The 26,559-nt window shown below is 36.6% G+C and overlaps 1 protein-coding gene and 1 pseudogene across 1 annotated transcript; both read right to left on the reverse strand.

Annotated features, from left to right (window-relative positions):
• Positions 1 to 2,734: 2,734 nt before the first annotated feature.
• LOC129641539 (olfactory receptor 6C3-like) lies at positions 2,735 to 4,015 on the reverse strand. The gene has a single exon (XM_055566229.1). The coding sequence runs from the start codon at positions 4,013 to 4,015 to the stop codon at positions 3,071 to 3,073; it is 945 nt and encodes a 314-aa protein (XP_055422204.1). The 3' UTR covers positions 2,735 to 3,070.
• A 19,796-nt stretch (positions 4,016 to 23,811) lies between these two features.
• On the reverse strand, positions 23,812 to 24,753 carry LOC129641540 (olfactory receptor 6C3-like; annotated as a pseudogene).
• Positions 24,754 to 26,559: the final 1,806 nt, after the last annotated feature.

A 26,559-nucleotide genomic window follows, 5' to 3' on the forward strand; every position in this document is an offset into this window, starting at 1 on the left:
TACATATATATACGTACACATTTTTTTTCCATTCAGATTGCAAACCTTCTCTCATGCACTTTTCTTCTGGTGAAATTTCAAAATGCAAGAGAAAAAAACATTTTGTGATTTTACCAGAATTACTCTTTTCAGTAATTGAGTAAATATTGTATCATGTTTAACCTTATTTTTTATTACCACACAGGGATAATAAACATAATCTGACAGTCTCATTAGAACATTGCATATACTCTACTTTTCATACGTGGCCAATTTAGTAACTACATGAAAAACTGTACAACTTAAAAGAATGATGTAATTACACTTTCTTGAGAAATCAAATAACTTTTCTCATTACTGAGTTTAACATTTTCTGTATAATTTATCAACTCAAAAACTATTATAATGAAGGAAACTATGAAAGCTATTAGGGAAAACTATGAAATAGTCTCCACTTCTTGGGGAACTCTAAAATTAACATATGTATCATAATAATTCTTTTAAATAGCCTGAAGAAATTATCAATTAAAAACAATTCACAATGTGAGAGTTGCAAGTTAAATTTTATTTGGGGTAATATGAGGATTGCAATCCGGGAGACAGACCTCAGATATCTGTGAGAAACAGATCTAAAGAGGTATAGGGGAAGGACAGTATATATGTGATTTGGTAAAAAAGGAGTACATGTATTCAAGCACATTTCTTTTTGTAGAAAGTTTCTGCTGGTCTTATGAAAAGTCTGCTAGTTATGAGAAACAATTGTTACCATCAAGAATTTTAGTGTTTTTCTTGATATGAGGAGATACAAGAATTGGGCTCATAAAATCAGCTCCTGAGACTGTTTAACTATCTGAAGGCCTGTCCTGCCAGTTTTCCCAAAGCACAAAGTCCCTCACTCCTGCTCTCCACACTGAACTTCTTCAGGCGGTGTTGAACATCAGCAGCTGCACAGCACATGATTTAACCCTTGTAGAGACAGATGGCAAGCACTCATGGCAAGTGCCAATTTGTAGCTGGCAAAATAAATATTACTGGATACCAAAGATGACCGCATTTCCTGTGGTCAGTTGTATATTTAAATAAAAGCTTGATGTTAAGCTGATCTTTTGATAATCAGTAGCTAAGGGGTGTTATAACTTTCTTATGTTTGTGACTATTCTGAGATAATAGCTTGTACATACAATTCTTTTAATTGCCTCTCTAAGTGATATGCCTAATTAATAGGAGTAATGAAGGTAACAAGAGCAAAGTTTTACCATATATAAACTTGAGGGTTTTTGTTAAAAATGCTTATTTAAGCATTATCATATTGGAGAATGTACTGATTAGAATATATATGAATAATCATACAAGATCATGCAATTCTGGCCCTGAACATTTTTTTCGTTTCTGTTTTCCCTGAAGTCAAAAATTTATATAATGATGAAAGGTACTCAAACTCATCCCTCATTTTTTTTTGTTTTTTTATTTTATTTTTTAACTTTACAATATTGTATTGGTTTTGCCATATATCAACATGAATCCGCCACAGGTATACATGTGTTCAGGATAGGAAACAGATCCCTCACTTTTAAACCATTATTATACAAAGACTGTAACCATAATTCAGAGGCAAGTTTTTCCTGATATTCACATACCATACTCAGTTGAGAGTCTTAGATCTATCATTTGATGAAACACAAGAAAAACAACTTACAAAAATAATACTGATATTTCCATGTTGTAGGGAAATCATGCCATTACTTTCTCCTTCCCTCATGCTGAAACATTTATAATTTCTAAGCTTGATTGGAAGCATGTGAAAATACTGAAGTTTAGACTTGATTGAGGGTTGTGAGTTCTTATTCACTCAATAAAAATATACCATAAATAGTAGATAGGTTTGTTCTAGGAATTAAAAGATCTGTAATAATTTTACAAAATTTGTGAAGGAGCCTACGCTGATATTTTCAGATAATGCAGCACTCTACATCATTCTATACAAACTCTTTAGTGTTTAGTTTAAATGTTTGCTATCAGTATAATCATTTTGATTATCAATAGCAGGGATCAACACAAACTTTTTATGTAAAAGGGTAATACATTAATAATTTAGAGTTTGTAGGCATAGTGTCCCTGATTCATTACTCAGTTCTTCCTGTCTTTATTTTTGATGCAGCTATGAACAACATGTAAATGAAAGGGCTCAGGTGTGTTCAATAAAACTTTTAACAAAAATAGGTGGTGGGTCAAATTTCCCAGTGAGCAATGGATCGTCCACCAACCTCCTGTCTTAGAATTTTACTAAACATTGACCCATATATTATTTCTTATTTAAAATAAGGTAGTATGACTAATAGGTCCATCTAGTCAAAGCTAGGGTTTTTCCAGTAGTCATTTATGGATGTGAGAGTTGGACTATAAAGAAAGCTGAGTGCTTAAGAACTGATGCTTTTGAAATGTTGTGTTGGAGAAGACTCTTGAGAGTTCTGTGGACAGCAAAGCAATCCAAATAGTCCATCCTAAAGGAAATCATTCCTGAATATTCATTTGAAGGACTGATGTTGAAGCTGAAACTTCAATACTTTGGCCACCTAATGTGAAGAACTGACTCATTTGAAGAAACCCTGATGCTGGGAAGGAAGGAGGGTGGGAGGAGAAGGGGACAACAGAGGATGAGATGGCTGGATGGCATCACCGACTCAATGGACATGAGTTTGAGTGAACTCCGGGAGTTCGTAATGGACAGGGAAGCTGGTGTGCTGCAGTTCATGGGGTCGTAAAGAGTCGTACAGGACTGAGTTACTGAACTGAACTGAACTGAACTGAAGAGTGAAAATTTCAGAAATCCACATTATTCCTGAGATTCTTTTTCTCAAACAAAATGGCTTATGTTGTAACATTTTATACTTCATCAAATACATACGAATAAAAATCAGTTTACAGAAAATTCTGAAGCAATATTCAGCTTTATTCAATTTATTTGGTTCAACGTGTGGGGAAGTTCAGAAAAGGAATAAATAAAAAGGAATCATATAACTGTAGTGAAAGAGTTTTGAGAGAATATGAATGAAGAAATAATTGACCAGAACTTTATTTTTTAATGCTGCAGTTAGTTGCATTTACTGGAGAAAAAGATAAACTTTTGGATGGTATCCTTAAAGGCTTGCTTCACTTGCTGGTTCCTCAGTGTATATATAAACGGATTCATCATAGGAGCAACAGAAGTATCCAGAATTGCTACACCTTTCATCAAGGATGTCTTTTCTTTTGCTGAAGGGTTGATATACACAAATATACAGCTTCCATAAGAGATGAAAATGACAATCATGTGAGAGGAGCATGTAGAAAAAGCCTTTTTTCTCTGACTGGCATAAGGCAGCCTCAGAATTGTCTTGATGATGAACATGTAGGATAGAATTATTAATGCCAAAGTAAAAAGCAGAATCACTATTGCAGAGTAAAAACCAATCACTTCAAGGAGCCATGTGTCTGAGCAGGATAGTTGCAAGAGAGGGAAATAGTCACAAGCAAAGTGATCAATGATATTAGAATCACAGTAATCTAACTGGAGAAAAAGTATAACAGGTGGGAAGATGTTTAAGAACCCTGCCAGCCAAGCACAAAAGACAAGCAATACACATACTCTGTTGTTCATGATGGTTGTGTAATGCAGAGGTTTGCAGATAGCTACATAGCGATCATAGGACATGGCAGTTAGAAGATAAAATTCAGTGATACCCAAGAAAATGAATAAAAACAGCTGAGCTGTACAATTGTTGTATGAAATTGCTTTGTCCTTGGTGATAATTGTGCCCAGAAATCTAGGAATACAGACAGTTGTAAAGGAGATTTCTAATATAGAGAAGTTCCTGAGGAAAAAATACATAGGTGTCTGTAGATGGGAGTCCACCAAGGTGAGAATGATGATGGTCAAATTTCCAGTGACACTTAATATATATGTGATGATTAAAAAGAGAAAAATCACAATCGGAAGCTCTGGGTCATCTGATAGCCACAGAAGAATGAATTCTGTGGGTCTTGTGTGGTTTTTCATTTCTGATTCTTTTCTCCCTCATTAGAACAGAAAATGTATGCTCTCCCTGAAGTTGCTCAGTCATGTCTGACTCTTTGCAACCCTATGGACTGTAGCCTACCAGGCTCCTCTGTCCAATCAAATTTTCCAAGCAAGAGTACTCGAGTGGGTTGCCATTTTCTTCTCCAATATGCTCTCCTATAGGACATAAAAAATGGTAAAAGATATTTGCGGATAGAATACAAAAGTTTAAAGCTTCCATCATGAAGTAGTGTTTGACATTGAAAACCTCTTTTTCCATACAGAAACTTCTCCACTTTCCTTTCAAACTTTCATTCAAGTAATGAATATTATCTGAAGTTAAATATTAAGCTCTCATCTTCAAAAATACACTCTCACAGGCCATGGATGAAATAAAAGTTAACATGTTAACATTTAAACTGGGACATTTCTTCTACTGTTTTCTTTATTAAGACTTCAAATTATTCTTTAAAATATTTAGCTTCTTTGGTGATAATATGATAAAATTTAATTTATTCTTCTCCTTTCCTCAGTATTATAAAAACCAGTATGCTTTGTAGATAATCTAAATACAGAGTTTATAACCTTACAGAGGCTATTTAGCCCTCTTCCACATTTATATTTTGAAAAACTGAGGCCCACTTTGTTTAGGACACTTTCACAAGTTTAAATGACTCGTGGACATAGTAAATATCTCACTTTAGAATATGTGTTTTCCATGGGAATATTTTTTTGGTGTTCTCTCCTTTCTTATGGGTTTGGTTGATGCAACCCTTTCCCACATCATTGTTTTCTATTTCTGATAACAGGCCGGAAGGACAAGAGAGTGTAACTTCTGCTACTAAAATAAATATTGTCTAAAAATAGTTTAGTGCATGCATTGAGCACATCAGTTTTCTTTTGTTTTACAATATTGCTTTAGAAAGTGATCAAGTACATGGTCAAAACTTTTACTGGGAAGCAGATATTCCTTTACATGCTATGCTATGCTAAGTCACTTCAGTCTTGTCCGACTCTGTGCGACCCCATAGACGGCAGCCCACCAGGCTCCCCCATCCCTGGGATTCTCCAGGCAAGAACAGTGGAGTGGGTTGCCATTTCCTTCTCCAATGCGTGAAAGTGAAGTGCTCAGTCGTGTCCGACTCTTACGACTCCTTGGATTGCAGCCTAACAAGCTCCTCTGTCCATGGGATTTTCCAAGCAAGGGTACTGGAGTGGGGTGCCATTACCTTCTCCGATTCCTTTATATAGAAAATGTCATTTCATTTCTGTAACAGAAAACCATTTAACTTAAGAAAAGTTAATGAAAAGCCCTAGACTTATTGCTGTGCTGGTTCTTTAGGACTCTATAAATAGTCTTCTCGTTAGTAAATAATCACATTTTAATATCAAAAAGGTTTTGAATTCACAAACCCATAAACAAATACTATTTTAAAACATTTTAATGAAAAGGAATCATATTATTATACTGGAAAATAACAAAGATACTTACTCCCTGGTTCTTCTTGATGATTTAGTCTCAAATTTTAAAGTCTGATTACTTCCATATTTATGTAAATTCAGAGTTGGTGAATTGAGTTGGCAACTTATTTGGTTTCTTTTGTACTCTCAAATCAAGTATGGTGTTTTAACTTTGTCATGGCTCTCAAGGTTTATAGTTCTCATTATGGTTAGACTGGTAATATTTGACCCACAATAGCCTTCATTCCTGCTGCTGCAAAATTTGAGGAATATTTTCATTATAATGCAATGCATAGTTGCTCTTTGTCTGTTACCCAAGCTCCGTGTAAAAACTTAATTACACCTGGGCAGACTCATAAAGTACTTCGTACACTTGCTCCTTTTTATATAATAAGAAACAGTACTTACTAAGACATTTTCTTTGTACTAATGCAAAGATTTTAAATGAATATTTTGTAATTCTATGATAATCTATCTATACAATTTAAGTAACATTTTCCTTAGGCTTCAGAGCCTAACATATTCTACAAATTCTACTTTGAAAAACAGAAAATAGGAATGTTCTTTTCTTTGTATGTCATACACATGGAAATGGATTTATTTTATCTGTCTCCTGTTAGCCCAGGGGAATCTAAGCAAAGAGAGTGCCAATGAGGCATCATTAAAAGATAGATGTGAGTCAGTTTTGTAAATATGGATACAAAAATGTAAAAAGGCAAAATGACTGAGATACATGAGGCAACTTCAGAAACAGCATGTGATATGAGTGCATGAAAATTTAATTTAGATTTGACTCTTGTATGATTGGGGCTTCCCTGGTGGCTCAGAGGTTAAAGCATCTGCCTGGAATGCAGGAGACCGGGGTTTGATCCCTGGGTCGGGAAGATCCCCTGAAGAAGGAAATGCCAACCCACTCCAGTATTCTTGCTTGGAGAATCCCATGGAGGGAGGAGCCTGGTAGGCTACAGTCCATGGGGTCCCAAAGAGTTGGACACGACTAAGCGCCTTCACTTCACTCACTTCACTTGTATGATTATGTTTAAGGAATATACTTTTTTCTCCCAGAAATTCTGGATTTACCCTTAAGAGAGTTAATGTGCTTATATCCCTTGTATTTTGAGTTTGGATCATAGAAACAATGAGTCTCTACAAATAGATTTGTATTTGTACAACTCCAGAGAGGCAGTTTTTAAACATTTACCAGAAATCGATAGTCCTTCTCATTTAGAACATCTGTCAGCCATGCAGTGGATATTCAATAAATGTAAAATAAATAAACATATTTAAATAATTTATGTGCAGAGTCAATCCCTGTTAGTCAACAGAACCTTAACAACTGATTGCAACATGTATTATTGGTAAAGAATTTGAGAAAGAAAATATAAAAAGAATCACTACTTGGATACACAAATAAAGGTGAAGTCTCTCACCATGGCAAATTTCAAGCTATCAGTGTACCCTTACTGAACTCAGAGGTGAGAACAGACTTGCAACCATTGGCTCCCAGGATGTGGTCCAGGCAAGCTCCAGCACACCACTGCTGGGAGTGCATCAGTTCATCTACAAAGTAGATAAAGGCCCCTGCTTTCATGGGGTAAGGGATGTAAGAGAATACAGACAATAAACCTGAACATAATTGACTAGTAAACTATATATATGGTATATCATATGTTAATGAATAGTTTGTAAAAGAAGAGAAAACTGAAAAATCTTGGAAGTAGGGAGATACTGTAATATTAAAAAATGTCATTGGGGTGGATGTTTGTCATTGAGGTGACATTTGAACAGAGACCTAAAGGAGTGGAGGGTGCTAACCATGCAAATATCTGGGAAAGGAAACTTTCCACTAAAAGAAATATTTAGTGTAAGACACTAAGGACCTAGGAGGAAAATTGTGTTATTTGCAATGAATGACACATTTGTTTATTCCTTTCCAATACTTTTATTTATATTTAGTTTTTTTATGATAGTTCCATGGATAGACCTTCCAACAGAGTACTAAATGAAAGGAGTTATGGTGATAGTTCTCATTTTATAACTGATTTTATCAAGACTTGGCTACTGTTTAAAACATTAAAATTGTTAGCTATCATTCTTAACTTATGAATATTATCAAATATACACTAAGATAGAGAACTGGAGAAATAAGTTTCATTTACAGATCAAGCAGACTCAATAATTATGAGGGCTCTTAAAATATTTGCATTAACTCTTTTTTTAAAACTTTAAAGAATTTTATTAATATATATTAAACCAGAACTGAAATAGAGTACTTTTTCATCCCTGTATATTTTCAGTATAAATTCCTAAAATACATGTTTGATTTTTGCTTAACCATAATGCAATTTTCAAGCTAGTAAAATTAACCAAGGTCTTTGATATTATTTATCATCTTGCAATACTCAGAGGTACCCAGTTGTCCCAAAATATCATTTTGCCTTAACTTGTTCCAATTGAGTTAAACAAGGAACATAGAGCATATCTAGTTGTGATGATGTCATCAGGTTATTTATGCTACCAAGAAAAAAATATTCTGTTGTATTTTACTAAGAGACTGTTAAGAATCATGACTGGTTATTGCATTTTGTTCAAGGATATGTGATTTTCTTTTTTCAACCTTTGATTTTCAGCTTTATTTATTTTTTTTATTTTATTTTTTAAACTTTACATAATTGTATTAGTTTTGCCAAATATCAAAATGAATCCACCACAGGTATATCTTTAATGTAACTGATTCCACAAATAAGCTTTCTACAGATAAATTACCTTTGGGATAAAATCATATGTAACATGAAATGCTAGTTTTGATACTTTTAGTACTTTATCTTTTAATTTAGGGTTCAAATTGTTGATTATATTTAATTTCTTACATTATGTTTTGATATCAAGAATAAAAATCTCCAAAACTGAGTTAGAAATGCTTGTCTCATCTTTTCCTCTGGAAATAATTTATAAGATTATGCTAATTTACCTTCATAATAAAAAGATCTGGAGTTAAAATTAAAACTTACATCTATTATTGAATTTTCACATTTCAATCAAATTAGCCCATATTAAATAAAGAAAATAGCATATGGGTTAATGTTTATGGCAAAAGTCTAAAACAGGGTGAGTGAACTAAGGTTTATGGGCCAAATTTGGCCCAGTTCCTATTTTTGTTAAAGAAAGCTGTGGTACATATACACAATGGAATATTACTCAGCCATTAAAAAGAATGCATTTGAATCAGTTCTAATGAGGTGAATGAAACTGGAGCCTATTATACAGAGTGAAGTAAGCCAGAAAGAAAAACACCAATACAGTATACTAACTCATATATATGGAATTTAGAAAGATGGTAATGATAACCCTGTATGTGAGACAGCAAAAGAAACACAGATGTATAGAACAGTCTTTTGGACTCTGAGGGAGAGGGCGAGGGTGGGATGGTTTGGAAGAATGGCATTGAAACATGTATATTATCATATGTGAAATGAATCGCCAGTCCAGATTCAATGCATGATACCTGGTGCTCGGGGCTGGTGCACTGGGGTGACCCAGAGAGATAGTGTGGGGAGGGAGGTGGGAGGGGGGTTTAGGATGGGGAACACGTGTACACCTATGGTGGATCCATGTCAATGTATGGCAAAACCAATAAAATATTGTAAAGTAAAAAAAAAAAGATAATGTAACATAGCATTACAAAGAAAAAACAAAAAGTTTTATTGGACATGCCTGAGCCCTTCCATTCACACAATGCTTATAGCAGCATTCGTATTACAAAGATGGAGAGTTGAATAGTTTCAACAGGGACACTATGGTCTGCAAATTCTAGATTATTGATATATTGCCCTTTTACAGAAAACTTGTGTTTACCTCTGATATTGATAATCAATGTTTACATGCAGATTGCAAACATTTATATTAACCACTAAGGAGTTTGTAAGAGTTATGTGGAGAGCTCCATTATCTGATAATATCAGCATAAACTCCTCTTTTGTAATTCATTTACAGTTCTTTTAATTCCCAGACTACAGTTTATGGTATCTAGAACTCACAATCATCAATCAAGTCAGTATAAAATAAACTTCAGTATATTCAAATATAATTCAATATTTATAATTCGAATATATTCAATATTTATAATTCAAATATATTCAATATTTATAATTCAAATATATTCAATATTTATAATTCAAATATATTCAAGTATAATAAACAGTATAAAATAAACTTCAGTATATTCAAATATTTCCAATTAAGCTAGGAAATCATAAATGTTTCAGCATGAGGGGAGGAAATAGTAATTCCACAACTTTCCTACAAAGTCAAAATTGCCTCAGTATTTTTTAATAAGCTGTTTTATTTGTTTTTCAGTAAATTTTGGACTTCTCTCTCTCAATTGATAATAGTACACAAATATCAGGAAGAATTTGGCTCCGTGAATTACAATTACACTCTTTCTGGATAAATGTTTTAAAAATGTAGGATGAGGTTGAGTATCCCTCATTATTATTCCAAGTTTTGACTTCAGGGAAAACATAAAAAAATAAAATTTCAGTGTCAGAATAGCATAATCTTGTATGAATGTTTTATAAATTTTAATCAATACATTTTCCAAAGTAATGCAATTTTCTAGTGCTTAAAATACAGTGAACTTACAATTTTTATTTAGCCTCAATTAACTTTGCCAATGTGAGCTTCATTATCCCTACTAATTAGGTTTGTCATTTAAGCAGATTATTGAATGAATTGTATCTGTAAGATATTACCTCAAAATAGCCACAAATATGAGAAAGTTACAGAAACTCTTAGCTATTGATTATTGAAAAGATCAGCATAACATCAATCATTTATTTAAATATACAACTGGCCACAAAAAATGTAGTCATATATGGTATCTGGTAATATTCATTCTTCAACCTTTCTTTAAGAATTGTTACAGCATATATGTTAGTTAAATATTTCCAAAAAGGAGGTTATTTCACAGTCTTGCTAAATGTATATATTCATATTGATAAATTATATGGCACAGAAGATTTAAGCTGAGTAAAGAGAAAAGTTTTTGAGTTCTCAGAAAATATAATTACATTATGTTCTTAGTTGTATTGTTTTCACATAACTACTAGGTAGGCCACAATATGCAGAGGAGGGTATATGTAATAGTCTAATGAGATGAACAGATTATGCATATGGCCATTGTAGAGTAAATTAAAAATAGTGCTTTGCATGATTTAATATTTCCTGAAATTCTAGAAAGAGTGTTTTCTGGTGAAATCATAAAACACAGGTCTCTCTTGAGTGCTCTTGCTCTGCCTCTTCTGTCTTTAATTTTTAAAGAAATATTGTCCAAAAATGTGGAATTAAAAACATTTCAAAGAAGAATTATGAGGTCAGTTCATGGTTATAGAGTGGAAAGACTAGCCTGAAGGAAGGGAAGTGTATGAGAGAAGGATGGGAATGTGGAAAAAAATGTATCTAATATCCTTGGCAAGAGCTAGCAATACAAGTATGAGAAATGAAAAACAACTCTAGAGATACTATGTGAAAATAATTAGATTTGTTAGTAATTTATAATAATTACTCAACAATAGTGTATGGCTTCCCCAATGGCCCAGTAGATAAAGAATCTGCCTGCAGTGCAGGAGACACAGGAGACACAGATTCAATCCATGGGTCAGGAAGATTGCCTGGAGGAGGAAATGGCAATCCAATCCAGTATTTCTTGCCTGAAAAATCTCATGGACAGAGTTTAGCAGGCTACAGTCCAAAGGAACACAAAGAGTTGGATGCGACTGAGATGAACAATAATGAATAATGATCAACAATATATATATATGCCAGCCCCAATCACACACCACCCCCAACCCCCTGCTTCCTCTGGCAAGCAGTAGTTTATTGGATAGGTTAATTTTCACCCTAAATGAACCACAAGCCTGATTCAACATGAGATATATAAGACATTAGAAATCTTAAGGGAGAGAAAGGAATATGAAGCTTGTTATTCTAAATTTCATGGGAATAGCAGGAAAAGTGTGGATAAGCCCTAAGGAAGGTTAAGTCTGAAATGAGGTCTAAAAGACTTGGGTATATTCTTCATTGCTTTATCAAAAACATCCCAAGAATGGTTGACACTTCACATTCCAAAATGGTTTAAGGATCAGAGTTATGTACAGCAGTTAATTAGAGAAGATTGTTGTTAATTGAGAACAATGACTTTTACACTTGCATTAATGAATATTTATCAAATATTGATTTGCCATGAATTTGTCTACAGACAATGTAAAGCCTGCTGTTTTTGTCAGTTTCAAGATATTGTTTTCCTCTGATCTTTGAGGATTAGCAAAACGATATACTCATTTTCTCCTAAACATCACATGATTTCCCAGTAGAATTGGCCACCATTCATCTCAGTTGGAATTTTCCCTAAATCGAGAGTAGCTATAGTTTTCTTATACAGTAAAGTGAATGAAAAGGCTCAGGGTTGTAGAAGAAAAAAAACACTGAGAATTTTCACAATATTATGATGTATTACATACTAAAAAATAAGCCTTCCCTGGTGGCTCAAATGGTAAAGAATCTGCTGGCAATGGAGGAGACCCAGTTAGATCCCTTGGTCAGGAAGATCCCCTGGAGAAGGGAATGGCTACTCACTCCAGTATTCTTGCCTGGAGAATCTCATGAATAGAGGAGCCTGATGGGATATAGTCCATAGGTTTGCAAAGTGGTGGACAGAACTGAGCAACAAAGCATGCACATACAACAAATCAATAAACCTATATCTTGAAATTAAATATTTTACTGCAGAAAGTTCTCCCCTGATATCGAAATGTAAATTTTACCATTCAAAGAGAATTCACAGAATGAGTGATCTTGAAAATAACTGGGTCAATTTATTGACCTTTTAAAATAAATGCATTGTTATTTTTGTTACTGTTAAACAGCAAAACAAAGTAAATGTCTTTCATTGCTATTTAAGAATTATACCAATATACTGAAAAAATAGAGATTTTACTAAGTGAATATCAATGTAGAAAAAAGGAAAATATAAAAATACAACATAGGATAGAAAGCAGAATATACATGAAACTGGAGCCGATTATACAGAGTGAAGTAAGCCAGAAAGAAAAACACCAATATAGTATACTAATGCATATATATGGAATTTAGAAAGATGGTAACGATAATCCTGTATGGGAGACAGCAAAAGAGACACAGAAGTATAGAACAGTCTTTTGGACTCTATTGGGGGGGGTGGATGATTTGGGAGAATGGCATTGAAACATGTATAATATCATATAAGAAACGAATCGCCAGTCCTGGTTCAATACAGGATACAGGAAGCTTGGGGCTGGTCCACTGGGATGACCCAGAAGGATGGTATGGGGAGGGAGGTGGGAGGGGGGTACAGGATTGGGAACAAGTGTACAGCCGTGGTGGATGCATGTTGATACATGGCAAAACCAGTACAATATTGTAAAGTAATTAGCCTCTAATTAAAATAAATAAATTTAATTTTAAAAGAAGAAAAAAAAAGAATATACACACACATATAGAGAGAATAATAATATTTAGATAGCAGAGATTTTGAAGAAAAAAATATTCTCTGAAAGATAATGTTTTATGTTTGATTTCAGATATTCATACAACTTAGTTTCCTTAGCCAATGACACAGATGCAGTCTATGAAAAATCCACTCTACCTCCTCTGTACTCTGGAGTCTGTACACAAGTTCCCCAACTTTTTGTACCAGGGATCAGTTTAGCAGATGACAACTTTTCCAAGGACCTGGGTGGAGGCTAGTTACAGGATGGTTCAAGCTCATTTTGCATATTGTGCACTTTAGTTCTATTATTATTACATCTTTGTCACATCAAATCATCAGGCATTAGATTTCAGAGTTCATAAACCCTGGCTCCAATACTCGAGATGGTCACAATAGTGAATCCATTAGGTGTGATTCAGATAAGGAGTCAGAAGTTAGGAAGGTGGGTGTGAGTCAGAGTGAGAACTTAGAAGTCTTTCATATTGTTGAAGGTTTAAGTCCAATGACTTTCATTTGGGAGACGGACCCATTTGAGTGACCTTTTCCCTGACATATTTGGATTTTCTAAATTAACTAGCAAAATAATAATATAAGAAATCAGGTAAAAGATTAGGAAATAATGCAATCTAACTGAATTTGAAGAAAAGATGAGGAGTTTCCCATTGGGGAAGAAATATTTTAGGAAAGGATTTAAAAGATCAATAGATAGCATTTCTATTCCAGTATTTTATATACATAGAAAAGCCTAGGTTAAAATTCCTGCTCTTCGCATTTAAAGTATGTGATTTGAATAAAATTTTTAAGCATATTTTTAACCTCATTTCAATCAGTGAAATAGTTATTTTAAAAGAAATATTCTGTGTCTCTTTTGCTGTCTCACATACAAGGTTGTCATTTTCATCTTTCTAAATACCATATATATACGTTAGTATACTGTATTGGTGTTTTTCTTTCTGGCTTACTTCACTCTGTATAATAGGCTCCAGTTTCATCCACCTCATTAGAACTGATTCAAATGTATTCTTTTTAATGGCTGAAAAATACTCCATTGTGTATATGTACCACAGCATTCTTATCCATTCATCTGCTGATGGACATCTAGGTTGCTTCCATGTCCTGAATATTATAAAGAGGGCTGTGATGAACATTGGGGTACACGTGTCTCTTTCAATTCTAGTTTCCTCGGTGTGTATGCCCAGCAGTGGGATTGCTGGGTCCTATGGCCAGTCCAGGTTCAAGGCAGGATACATGAAGCTTGAGGCTGGTGCACTGGGATGACCCAGAGAGACGGTATGGGGAGGGAGGTGGGAGGGGGTTCAGGATGGGGAATACGTGTACACCCGTGGCGGATGCATGTTGATGTATGACAAAACCAATATAATATTGTAGAGTAAAATAATAATAAAAATAAACATAACATAAAAGAAAAAAATGAAAAAAGAATAAAAGAAATATTCTATGAAAAACACACACTGGCATATGTTAAAAAAAAAATCTTTAAAGATAAGTTGTTTCAAAGATCTCCCAAGTTAAATTGGTATGGCATAGCCCTTCCAGAAATAAATTCCAGTGCTATGTGTGAATAGTTTGCTTCCTTTTAGTCTCTTTGCGTTTTACCCTGAAGGATACTCAAAAGAAGATGAAAAGGAGAAACTACATAGAAATAAGAGAGTTTATCCTTCTGGGACTGTCAGATGACCCACAATTTCACGTTGTGAGCTGTGTCTTTCTACTCACCACCTACATGCTCAGTATCACTGGAAACCTGACCATTAACCACCCTAACCCTGATGGATGCTCACCTACAGACCCTCATGTATTTCTTCCTCAGAAATTTTTCCATATTAGAGGTGTCATCCACAACTGTCACTGTACCCAAATCCCTTATCACCATTACTACAGGAGAGAAAACCTTTTCTTTTGCTGATTGTATGACTCGTTGTTGTTTTTTTCCATTCTCTTACGAGTCATTGAGTTTTGCCTACTGGCTGCCAAGTCTTCTGACCATTACATTGCCATCTGCAAATAGCTGCATTACATGAGCATCATGAATCATAGACTCTGCACACTACTTGTCTTGGCTTCTTGGTTGACTTCATCCTTAATCATTTTCTCATCACTCATGCTGTTCAGACAACTTGATTATGCTATTGATCATTTTACTTGCGATTATTTCCCCTTTCACACATTTTTTGTTCAGACACCAAATTGCTAGAGATGATGGTCTTTCCTACTGCTGTATTTACCCTAATGTTCACTTTGGTATTAATAATTCTGTCCTATCCATATATTATCAGAACAATTTTGAGGATCTCTTCCACCACTCAGAGGACAAGGGCCTTTTCCACGTGTTCTTTTCACAAATTGTCACCTCCATCTCTTATGGTAGCTACATTTTCATGTACATGAATCCATCAGCAAAGGACAGGGTGCCTTTGAGCAAGGGAGTGGCTGTGCTAAACACCTCAGTTATCCCCATGCTGAGCCCCTTTATTTATACCCTAAGGAATCTGAAAGTCAAGTGAGCCTTCATGGACATGGCCAGGAAGACTGTACTCTTCTCAGGAAATGAAAAAATAAAAGCCTTGTTGCCGGGGTCCAGCCCCGGCTGATCCAGGGTATTCGAAGGAGAGACGGCGTAGGCGAGGGTCAGGAAACAACTGCTTAATTAAACATTAATTAAGGATATAAAGAGTAATAGAATGAGGATAGCTCAGTAGGAAAATTCAGTGGAGAAAAGCGGCTGATAAGGATTGCTCAGTAGGAAAATTCAGTGAAGAAAAGAGGCTGAGTAGCTTGGTTTACACGGGAGACCAATAAAACTTCAAGACAAGAAGTTTGCACCACTTACGTAGGCCGCAGGCATCCTTCCGTTCTCCCGAAGGAGAGGAGACACTGAGGCCTCCCCGGTCGGATCTTAGAAGCCCAGGCACAATTAGCAAGCATGGCGGGTTCCGTGCTCCAGATGGAGACTCAGCCAGAATTTGAAAGAGAGAGTGACATGGGGAGACCGAGTTTCGGTGAACAAGGCCCGCACTTTATTTTCCAAAGTAGTTTTTATACCTTAAGTTATGCATAGACGATCATGGGGGAAGGGGTGGAGTCATGCAAGGACAGCAGTTCCTGGTTCTAATCGAAGCCAGGCTTTCAAACTTATCATATGCAAAAGTTCAGGTGATTGACATCATCTTCTGGCCAGGAGGCCTGTTAACATTTTAAGAAACTTATTTTTCTCTAAAGGTGATTATTCCAAAGTCAGGCACCAGCCTCCAAAAAAGCATTGGACAAAGCTGCATTTTACATTTCTATACACCCATTATATCAATCAATACACTGCCAAGGACACAGTAGGTAAGGAGTATGGAGACTTAGCAGCAAACATTGGCCCAAAAAGTGAAAAACCCTTCACCAATACAATTTCTAATCAATCTTTTAACTACTCAAAGGAATCTGTGTTTAGGCAGTTTAGAACATCTCCTGCCTCTCACAGTTGGGAGGCTCTGAACAATCACATGTGGCCGGAAAAACCTATTCAGGCAGGCTAGAGGATTTCCAAAGGAGTTTGTAGGTTGAAACACTGTCACACCCAGGGATTATTAACTGGAGCTGTAAGCTAACTCTTTTTTCAGAGAGAGGTAGTGGGGGACAGTCCCCATAAAGTCAGAGGTGTAGGTGAGAACACAAAGCAGAAAGTAGGCAGACTCAGGTTTGGGGGGTAGATGCTCGAGAATTTCCAGGGGGACTCCTGAGGCTCGATCCTGCCTTTGCGTATGCCGAGCCTCCTTCCTCATGACCTTTGTCATGGGCGGAGTGCCTCACGCTGGCCCCCGGCAGTGATAGAATTCTAGTTGAGCTATTCCAGATCCTCACTCAATATGCAATATGCCGGCTCCCGGCACCTTGTTTTATAAATTAGAGGCATAACAATGAGAAATCAAATAAAAACCAGGGCTTTCAAAGTCTATTAATTTTCACATAGTCTCCCTGCAAGTATTTTTCAGTGCTCATACTTTTATTGCTAGCACCTTACCAAATATGAGTGCAGTTGTTCAGTAGTTTGAACATTCTTTGGAATTGTCTTTCTTTGGGATTGGATATGAAAACTGGCATATTGAGTGCAACATTTTAACAACATCATCTTTTAGGAATTGAAAGAATTCAACTGGATTTCCATCACCTCCACTAGTTTTGTTCATAGTGATGCTTCCTAAGGCTAACCTGACTTCAGACTCCAGGATGTCTGGTTCTAGGTGAGAGATCACACCATCATGGTTATCTGGGTCTTAAGATCTTTTTTGTATAGTTCTTCTGTGTATTCTTGCCAGCTCTTCTTAATATCTTCTGCTTCTATTAGGTCCATACCATTTCTGCACTTTATTGTGACCATCTTTGCATGAAATATTCACTTGGCATCTCTAATTTTCTTGAAGAGATGTCTAGTCTTTCCCATTCTCTGGTTTTCCTCAATTTCCCTGCATTGTTCACTGAGGAAGGCTTTCTTACCTCTGCTTGTTATTCTTGGGAACTCTGCATTCAAATGATTATATCCTTCCTTTTCTCCTTTGCCTTTCGCTTCTCTACTTTTCTCAGCTATTCGTAAGACCTCCTTAGACAGCCATTTTGCCTTTTTGCATTTCTTTTCCTTGAGGATGGTCTTGGTCACTGTCTCCTGTAGAATGTCATGAACCTCCATCTATAGTTCTTCAGGCACTCTATCAGATCTATTCCCTTGAATCTATTTGTCACTTCCACTACATAATCATAAAGGATTTGATTTAGGTAATATCTGAATGGTCTGGTGATTTCCCCTACTTTCTTCAATTCAAGTCTGAATTTGGCAGTAAGGAGCTCATGATCTGAGCCATAGTCAGCTCCCAGTCTTGTTTTTGCTGACTGCATAGAGCTTCCCCACCTTCAGCTGCAAAGAATATAATCAATCTGATTTCAGTGTTGACCATCTGGAGATGTCCATGTGTAGAGTTTTCTCTTGTGTTGTTGGAAAAGGGTATTTGCTATGACCAGTGTGTTCTCTTGGCAAAACTCGATTAGGCTTTGCCCTGCTTCTTTCTTTATTCCAAATTTGCCTATTATTCCAGGTATTTCTTGACTTCCTACTTTTGCATTCCAGTCCCCTACGATGAAAAGGGCATCTTTTTTGGGTGTTAGTTCTAGAAGATCTTGTAGGTCTTCATAGAGCCATTCAACTTCAGCTTCTTCAGCATTACTGGTCAGGGCATAGACTTGGATTACTGTGATATTGAACGGTTTGCCTTGGAAACAAACAGAGTTCATTCTGTCGTTTTTGAGATTGCACCCAAGTACTGTATTTCACACTAGCCTTTTGTTGACTATGAGGGCTACTCCATTTCTTCTACTTCTTACTCACAGTAGTAGATATAAAAGTCCTCTGAGTTAAATTCGCCCATTCCAGTCCATTTTAGTCCTCTGATTCTTAAATGTTGAGTTCACTCTTGCCATCTCCTATTTGACCACTTCTGATTTATGTTTTCATGGGGTCGCAGAGTTAGACATGACTGAGCGACTGGACTGAACTGAACTGAACTGATTTACCTTAATTCATGGACCTAACATTCCAGGTTCCTATGCAATATTGTTCTTTACAGCATCAGACTTTAGTTATTACCAGTCACATCCAAACTGGGCCTTGTTTTCACTTTCGCTCCATCTCTTCATTCTTTCTGGAGTTATTTCTCCACTCTTGTGCAGTAGCATATTGAGCACCTACCAACCAGGGGAGTTCATCTTTTAGTGTCATATCTTTTTGCATTTTCATACTGTTCCTGCGTTTCTCAAGGCAAGAGTACTGAGGTGGTTTCCATTCCCTTCTCCAGAGGACCACGCTTTGTCAGAACTCTCCACCATGAAGAATGTTTAAACTACCACACAATTGCACTTATTACACTCTCGAGCAAAGTAATAGTCAAATTCTCTGAGTGAGGCTTCAACAGCATATTAACTGAGAACTTCCTGATGTTAGAACTGATTTAGAAAGGTCAAAGAACCAGAGATCAAATTGCCAACGTCTGTTGGACCATAGAAAATTCAACAAAGTTCCAGAAAAATATCTACTTCTTCTTTATTGACTATGCCAAAGCCTTTGACTGTGTGGATCACAACAAACTGTGGAAAATTCTTAAAGTGATGGGAATACCAGATCACCTTACCTACATCCTGAGAAATGTGTATGCCGTTCCAGAAGCAGCAGTTAGAACTGAACATGGAACAATAGACTGGTACCAAATTGGGAAAGGAGTACGCTAAGGCTGTATATTGTCACCCTGCTCATTTAACTTACATGCAGCGTACATCATGTGAAATGCCAGGCTGGATGAAGCACAAGATGGGATCAAGATTGATGAAAGAAATATCAATAACTTAGATAAGCAGATAACACAATCCTTTGGGCAGAAAGTGAAGAGGAACTAAAGAGCCTCTTGATGAAAGTAAAAGAAGAGAGTGAAAAAGCTGGCTTGAAACTCAGCATTTAAAACACAAAGATCATGGCATCCGGTTCCATCATTTCATGGCATATACATGGGGAAACAATGGAAACAGTGGCAAACTTTAAATTCTTGGGCTCCAAAATCGTTGCAGATGATGACTGCAGGCATGAAATTAAAAGACACTTGCATCTTGGAAGAAAAGCTATGACCAAACTAGACAACATATTAAAAAGCAGACATTGTCAACAAAGATGCATCTAGTTAAAGCTATGGTTTTTTTTTCAGTAGTCATGTATGATGTGAGAGTTGGACCATAAAGAATACTGAGTGCCAAAGAATTGATGCTCTTGAACTGTGGTGTTGGAGAAGACTCTTGAGAGTCCCTTGGATGGCAATGAGATCAGTCAATCCCAAAGAAAATCAATCCTGAATATTCATTGGAAGGGCTAATGCTGACGCTGAAGCTCCAATACTTTGGCCACTTGATGCAAAGAACTGACTAACTGGAAAAGACCCTGATGCTGGCAAAGAGTGAAGGCAGGAGGAGAAGGGGATGACAGAGGATGAGATGGTTGGATGGCATCACTGACTCAATGCACATGAGTTTGAGCAAGCTCCAAGAGTTGGGGATAGACCAGGAAGCCTGGCCTGTTGCAGTCCATGGAGTCGCAAAGAATTGAACATGAGTGAATGACTGAACTGAACTACCAAATATAGTATATACATTTTTTGCCATTCAAATTCTCATCATTCTCTCATGTATTACCCTTCTTTTGGGTTCATCATTCCATTCATCCTTGGAACTCACCTCATTTCCCTCTTTGAAATGTTTTTTCATTCCATGTTTTCACAATATTTCTTACAAAATTAGGACAGACAGTAAAAGGCAGAGCAGCAATGCCTGAGAGAGACCTGTATTTTGATTTTGACAGGAAACACTCTTTCTAGAAATTCAGGAAATATTCAGTCATGCTGAATACTAGTTTTCAATGTTTTTTAATTGTTGGATAATTGCTTTACAATATTGTGTTGGTTTCTGCCATATGTTAGCACAAGTCTGTCATAAATATACATATGTTTCTTCTTTTTTGACTTCACTCCCACCTCCTACCCCAGCCCACCTCTTTAGGTTGTCATAGAGGCTGGGGTTAAGCTCACCGTGCTGTACTGCAACTTCTCATTGGCTATCTGTTTAATATATTTTAATGTATGAGTTTCAATTATAGTCTCTCAATTTGCCCCACCCTCTCCCAACCATCACCGCTATGTACACAGGTCTGTTCTCTATGTCTGTGTCTCTAATTGATGCCCTGAAAGTAGATTCATAGGTACCATTTTTTCTAGATTCCATATATATGTGTTGATATACAATATTTGTTTTTCTCTTTCTGATTTACTTCACTCTATAACAGGCTCTAGGTTTATCTACCTCACTATATTTGATTCCAGTTTGTTCCTTTATGTGGGTGCTTGGATTGTTATGAACCAGTTTATAACCCAGCTTATGGTTGTGCATTTGTGCTCAGTCATGGCCAACTCTTTGTGACGTTAGAGTCACAAAGGACTATAGCCTGACAGCCTCTTCTGTCCATGTGCTTACCACAATCTCTTTATCCATTCCATCTGCCAATGGACATCAAGGTTGCTCCCATGTCCTGGCTATTGTGAATAGTGCTGCAGTGAACACTGGAGTACCTGTGTCTTAGAATTGTGATTTTCTGAATATATGCCCGGTAGTGAGACTGCTGGGTCATATGGAAGCTTTATTCCTATTTTTCAAAGAAATCACCATACTATTCTTCATAGTGGCTCTATAAATTCACATTCCCACCCACTGTGCAAGAGGATCCCCATTTCTTCACATCTTCTCCAGTATTTGTTTGATGACGGCCATCTTGACCGATGTGAGGTTTTACCTCATTGTAGTTTTGACAAGTGAAGTTGAGTATTTTTTCATGCGTTTATTAGCCATCTGTATCTCTTCTTTGGAGAAATAGCCATCCATTTAGGTCTTTTGCTCATTGTGTCAATGACTTGTTCTTTTGTTATTGAACTACATGAGTTGCTTTTTTAGAGACTGATCCTTTGTCCGTTGCTTCATTTGCAACTATTTTCTCCCATTCTGAGGGTTGTTTTGTCATCTTGTTTATGATTTCCTTTGCTGTGCAAAAGCTTTTAAGTTTAATAAGGTCCTGCTCCGGCTGGTGCTGATGCTAAGTCGCTTCAGTCATGTCCGACTCTGTGAGACCCCATAGACGGCAGCCCACCAGGCTCCTTCATCCCTGGGATTCTCCAGGCAAGAACACTGGAGTGGGTTGCCATTTCTTTCTCCAATGCACGAAAGTGAAAAGTGAAAGTGAAGTCGCTCAGTCGTGTCCGACTCCTAGCAACCCCATGGACTGCAGCCCACCAGGCCCCTCCATCCATGGGATTTTCCAGGCAAGAGCACTGGAGTGGGTAGTCATTGCCTTCTCCGTAATAAGGTCCTACTTGATTTTATTTCCAAAACATAAGGAGGTGGAGGTCTGTAATCCGTTTGGAGTTTATCTTTGTGAATGGTGTAAGGAAGTGTTCTAATTTTATTCTTTTACACATAGCTGTCCAGTTTTCCTTGCACCACTTATTGAAGAGGCTGTCTTTCCTCTGTTGCATATTCTTGCCTCCTTTGTTGAAGATAAGGTGCCCAAAAGTGCTTGGGTTTATCTCTGGGCTTTCTATTTTGTTACATTGATTCTTGCAATTCAAGAATTGGTATGTCTCTCCATCTGTTTATGTCATCTTTGACTTCTTTAATCAATGTCTTATAGTTTTCTTTATACAGCTCTTTTGTGCATTTATTCCTAGATATTTTATTGTTATTGTTGCTTTGATGAATGGAGTTGATTCTTTATTTTCTCTTTCAGATTTTCATTGCTAGTGTATTGGAATTCAACGGATTTCTGCGTATTGATTTTGTATCCTACAACCTTACTAAATTAACTGATTAGTCTAGTCATTTTCTGATGGTATTTGTACAGTTTTCTTTGTATAGTATCATGCTGTCACCAATGAAAGTTTTACTTCTTTTCCAATCTGGATCCCTTTTCTTTCTTGTTCATCTCTATTGCCAATTAAAATTAACACCAATTTTACCTTTTCATCATGGCTGTGAAATAAGAACAGTCATATGAAACATTTCCAGAGGAAAAGATAAGGTAAAAATATCTTCAATAGAAAATCAATAACAGTTACCTCAGAAAATTGTTTAAGAAAAGCTTTGATGAACTTAGTATATTAAAAAGCAGAAACATCACTTTGCCAACAATGATCTGTATAGTCAAAGCTATGGGTTTTTCAGTAGTCATGTAAGGATGTGAGAGTTGGACAAGAAAGAAGGCTGAGCACACAAGAATTGATGCTTTTAGACTATGCTCTAGAGAATATTCTGGAAAGTCCTTTGGACTGCGAGATCAAACCAGTTAGGAAATCAACTCCGAATATTCATTGGAAGGACTGATGCTGAAGCTGAAGCGCCAATATTTTGGCCACCTTATGTGAAGAGCACACTCACTGGAAAAGACCGTGATGCTGGGAAAAATTGAGGGAAGGAAGGGAAGGGGGCAACAGAGGATGAGATGCTTGGAAGGCATTACTAGATCATGGAAATGAGTTTGAACAAACTCGGGGAGCTAGTGAAGGACAGCGGAGCCTCGTGTGCTTCAGTCCATGAGAGCACAAATGACTGAAAATGACGAATGAGTGACTGAAAATGAAATAAAGCTGTTCACAAGATTCAATGAGCCAATATGAAGAAAATAATTAGAATAGGCCTGGAATATAGTAATTACTGAAAAAATATTAACTCTACCCTCCTCTTTCTTCTCCCTCCTCATTATTATAAAAGTATTATAATAGTATAAAGAGTTCAAATATACTTCAGATTCTAAACTTTAAAAATATTTAAGTTGATATTTATATTTATTTTCAACCCTCTAGGGATTGTTGTTGTTTGATTTCATGAAAATTCCAGATAGAATAAAAATTCCTAATAATGTCATTTCTATTACCTGGTAGAATGAAAATTTCAGAAATGCACATCAAGTCTGACATTCTTTTCATCAAACTAAATGGCCTATAAAATTGTAACACCAACCTGTGTTCTTTACTTCATCCAAATATATTTGAATAAAAAATTATAGAAAATTCTGAAGTAATATTCAACTTTATATAGTTAATTAGGTTCAGTGTGGGGAATTTTTTAACATGGGAACAGATGAAAAGGATTCATACAACTGTACTGAAAGAGTTTGGGCAGATTATGAGTAACAGAAAGCATTGACAAGAACTTTACTCTTTTAATGATATAATCACTTGCATTTCCTGGAGTAAAGATAACCTTTTGGATGGTCTCCTTGAAGGCTTCTTTCACTTGCTGGGTCCTCAGTGAATATGTAAATGGTCACATAGGGGGAACAGAAGCATTCAGAATAGATGCTCCTTTGTTCAAGGATGCCTTTTCTTTTGCTGAAGGGTTGGCATACATGAATATACAGCTTCCATAAGAGATGGAAATGACAATAACGTGAGAGGAGCATGTAGAAAATCTCTTTTTTCTCTGACTGGCAGAAGGCAGTCTCAGAATTGTCTTGATGATGAACATGTAGGATAGAATTATTAATGCCAAAGTAAAAAGCAGAATCACTATTGCAGAGTAAAAACCAATCACTTCAAGGAGCCACGTGTCTGAGCAGGATAGTTGCAAGAGGGGGAAATAGTCACAAGCAAAGTGATCAATGATATTAGAACCACAGTAAGCTAACTGGAGAAACAGAATAACAGGTGGGAAGATGTTTCAGAACCCTGCCAGCCAAGCACAAAAGATAAGCAATACGCAGACTCTGTTGTTCATGATGGTTGTGTAATGCAGGGGTTTGCAGATAGCTACATAGCGATCATAGGACATGGCAGTTAGAAGATAAAACTCAGTGATACCCAAGAAAATGAAGAAAAACAACTGAGCTGTACAATCATTGTATGAAATCATTTTGTCCCTGGTGATAATTGTGCTCAGAAGTCTAGGAATACAGAGAGTTGTAAAGAAAATTTTTTAATATAGAGGGGTTCCTGAGGAAAAAATACATAGGTGTCTGTGGATGGGAGTCCACCAAGGTGAGAATGATGATGGTCAAATTTCCAGTGACAGTTAATATATATGTGATGATTAAAAAGATAAAAATCACAATCTGAGGCTCTGGGTCATCTGATAGCCCCAGAAGAATATATTCTGTGGGTCTTGTGTGGTTTTTCATTGCTAATCCTTTCCCGCCATTCAAACAGAAAATGGATGTGTTTCCTATAAGAAATAAAAGGTGAAAATACATTTGAGGATAGAATACAAAACTTTTAAAGTATCCTTCATGGCGATAATGAATGAAATTCAAAATTCACCTACAGAACTCTCTCCAATTTCCATTCAACTTTCCAAAATCATTGCAGATGGTGAATGCAGCCATGAAATTAAAAGACGCTTACTCCTTGGAAGGAAAATTATGACCAACCTAGATAGCATATTCAAAAGCAGGGACATTCCTTTGCCAACAAAGGTCCGTCTAGTCAAGGCTATGGTTTTTCCAGTGGTCATGTATGGATGTGAGAGTTGGACTGTGAAGAAAGCTGAGCACCGAAAAATTGATGCTTTTGAACTGTGGTGTTGGAGAAGACGCTTGAGAGTCCCTTGGGCTGCAAGGAAATCCAACCAGTCCATTCTGAAGGAGATCAGCCCTGGGATTTCTTTGGAAGGAATAATGCTAAAGCTGAAACTTCAGTACCTTGGCCACCTCATGCGAAGAGTTGACTCACTGGAAAAGACTCTGATGCTGGGAAGGATTGGGGGCAGGAGGAGAAAGGGACAACAGAGGATGAGATGACTGGATGGCATCACTGATTCGATGGACGTGAGTCTGACTGATCTCTGGGAGTTGGTGATGGACAGGGAGGCCTGCCATGCTGATATTCACGGCAAAGAGTCGCAAAGAGTCAGACAGGACTGAGCGACTGAATTGAACTGAACTGAAGGAATATTATCTGAAGTTCAAAATCATTATTTCTTCTTCAAAATACACTATCATAGACTTTGGATAAAATAAAACTCTTATGATAACACTTAAATAGGGCTTTTTTTTTCTAATAAATTTTAATTGGTTCAAGGTATTCTTTAAAATATTTAGCTCCCTTTATAAAAAGTACAGAAATATTTAAATTGGTTCTCCTCCTTTCCTCATTAGTATAAAAACCAGTATAGTTTGCAGATAACATAAACAGAGTTTGAAAGCATACAGAGTTTGTGTATGCCTACTTCCACATTTTAAATTTTGTATTACTGAGGCCCACTTTGTTTAGGTGACTTTCACTAGTTTAAACGACTAGTGAACATAGTAAATCTGTGGGAAGTTCTTAAAGAGATGGGAATACCAGACAATCTAACCTGCCTCCTGAGAAACCTATATGCAGGACAAGAAGCAGCAGTTAGGACTGGACACAGAACAATGGACTGTTTCAAAATTGGGAAAGGAGTACTTCAAGGCTGTATATTATCACCCTGCATGTTTGTGTGTGTGTGTTAGTTGCTCAGTCGTGTCTGACTTTTTACGAACCCATGGTCTGTAGCCACAGTCCATGTGGATCACAACAAACTGTGGAAAATTCTTAAAGAGACGGGAATACCAGACCACCTGACCTGCTTCCTGAGAATTCTGTATGCAGGTCAAGAAGCAACAGTTAGAACTGGACATGGAACAAAAGAATGGTTCTAAATGAGGGAAGGAGTACCTCAAGGCTGCATATTGTCCCCCTGCTTATTTAACTTATATGCAGAGTACATCATGCAAAATGCCGGGCTGGATGAAGCACAAGCTGGAATCAAGATTGTGGGCAGAAATATCAATAACCTCAGATATGCAGATGACACCACCCTTATGGCAGAAAGTAAGGAAGAACTAAAGAGCCTCTTGAAGAATGTGAAAGAGGAGGAGAGTGAAAATGTTGGCTGAAAACTCAACATTCAGAACACTAAGATCATGGCAACCAGTCCCATCACTCCATGGCAAATAGATTGG

This window comes from Bubalus kerabau, chromosome 1 (genome assembly GCF_029407905.1).
Source record: "Bubalus kerabau isolate K-KA32 ecotype Philippines breed swamp buffalo chromosome 1, PCC_UOA_SB_1v2, whole genome shotgun sequence".
Classification (NCBI taxonomy): Eukaryota; Metazoa; Chordata; class Mammalia; order Artiodactyla; family Bovidae; genus Bubalus; species Bubalus kerabau.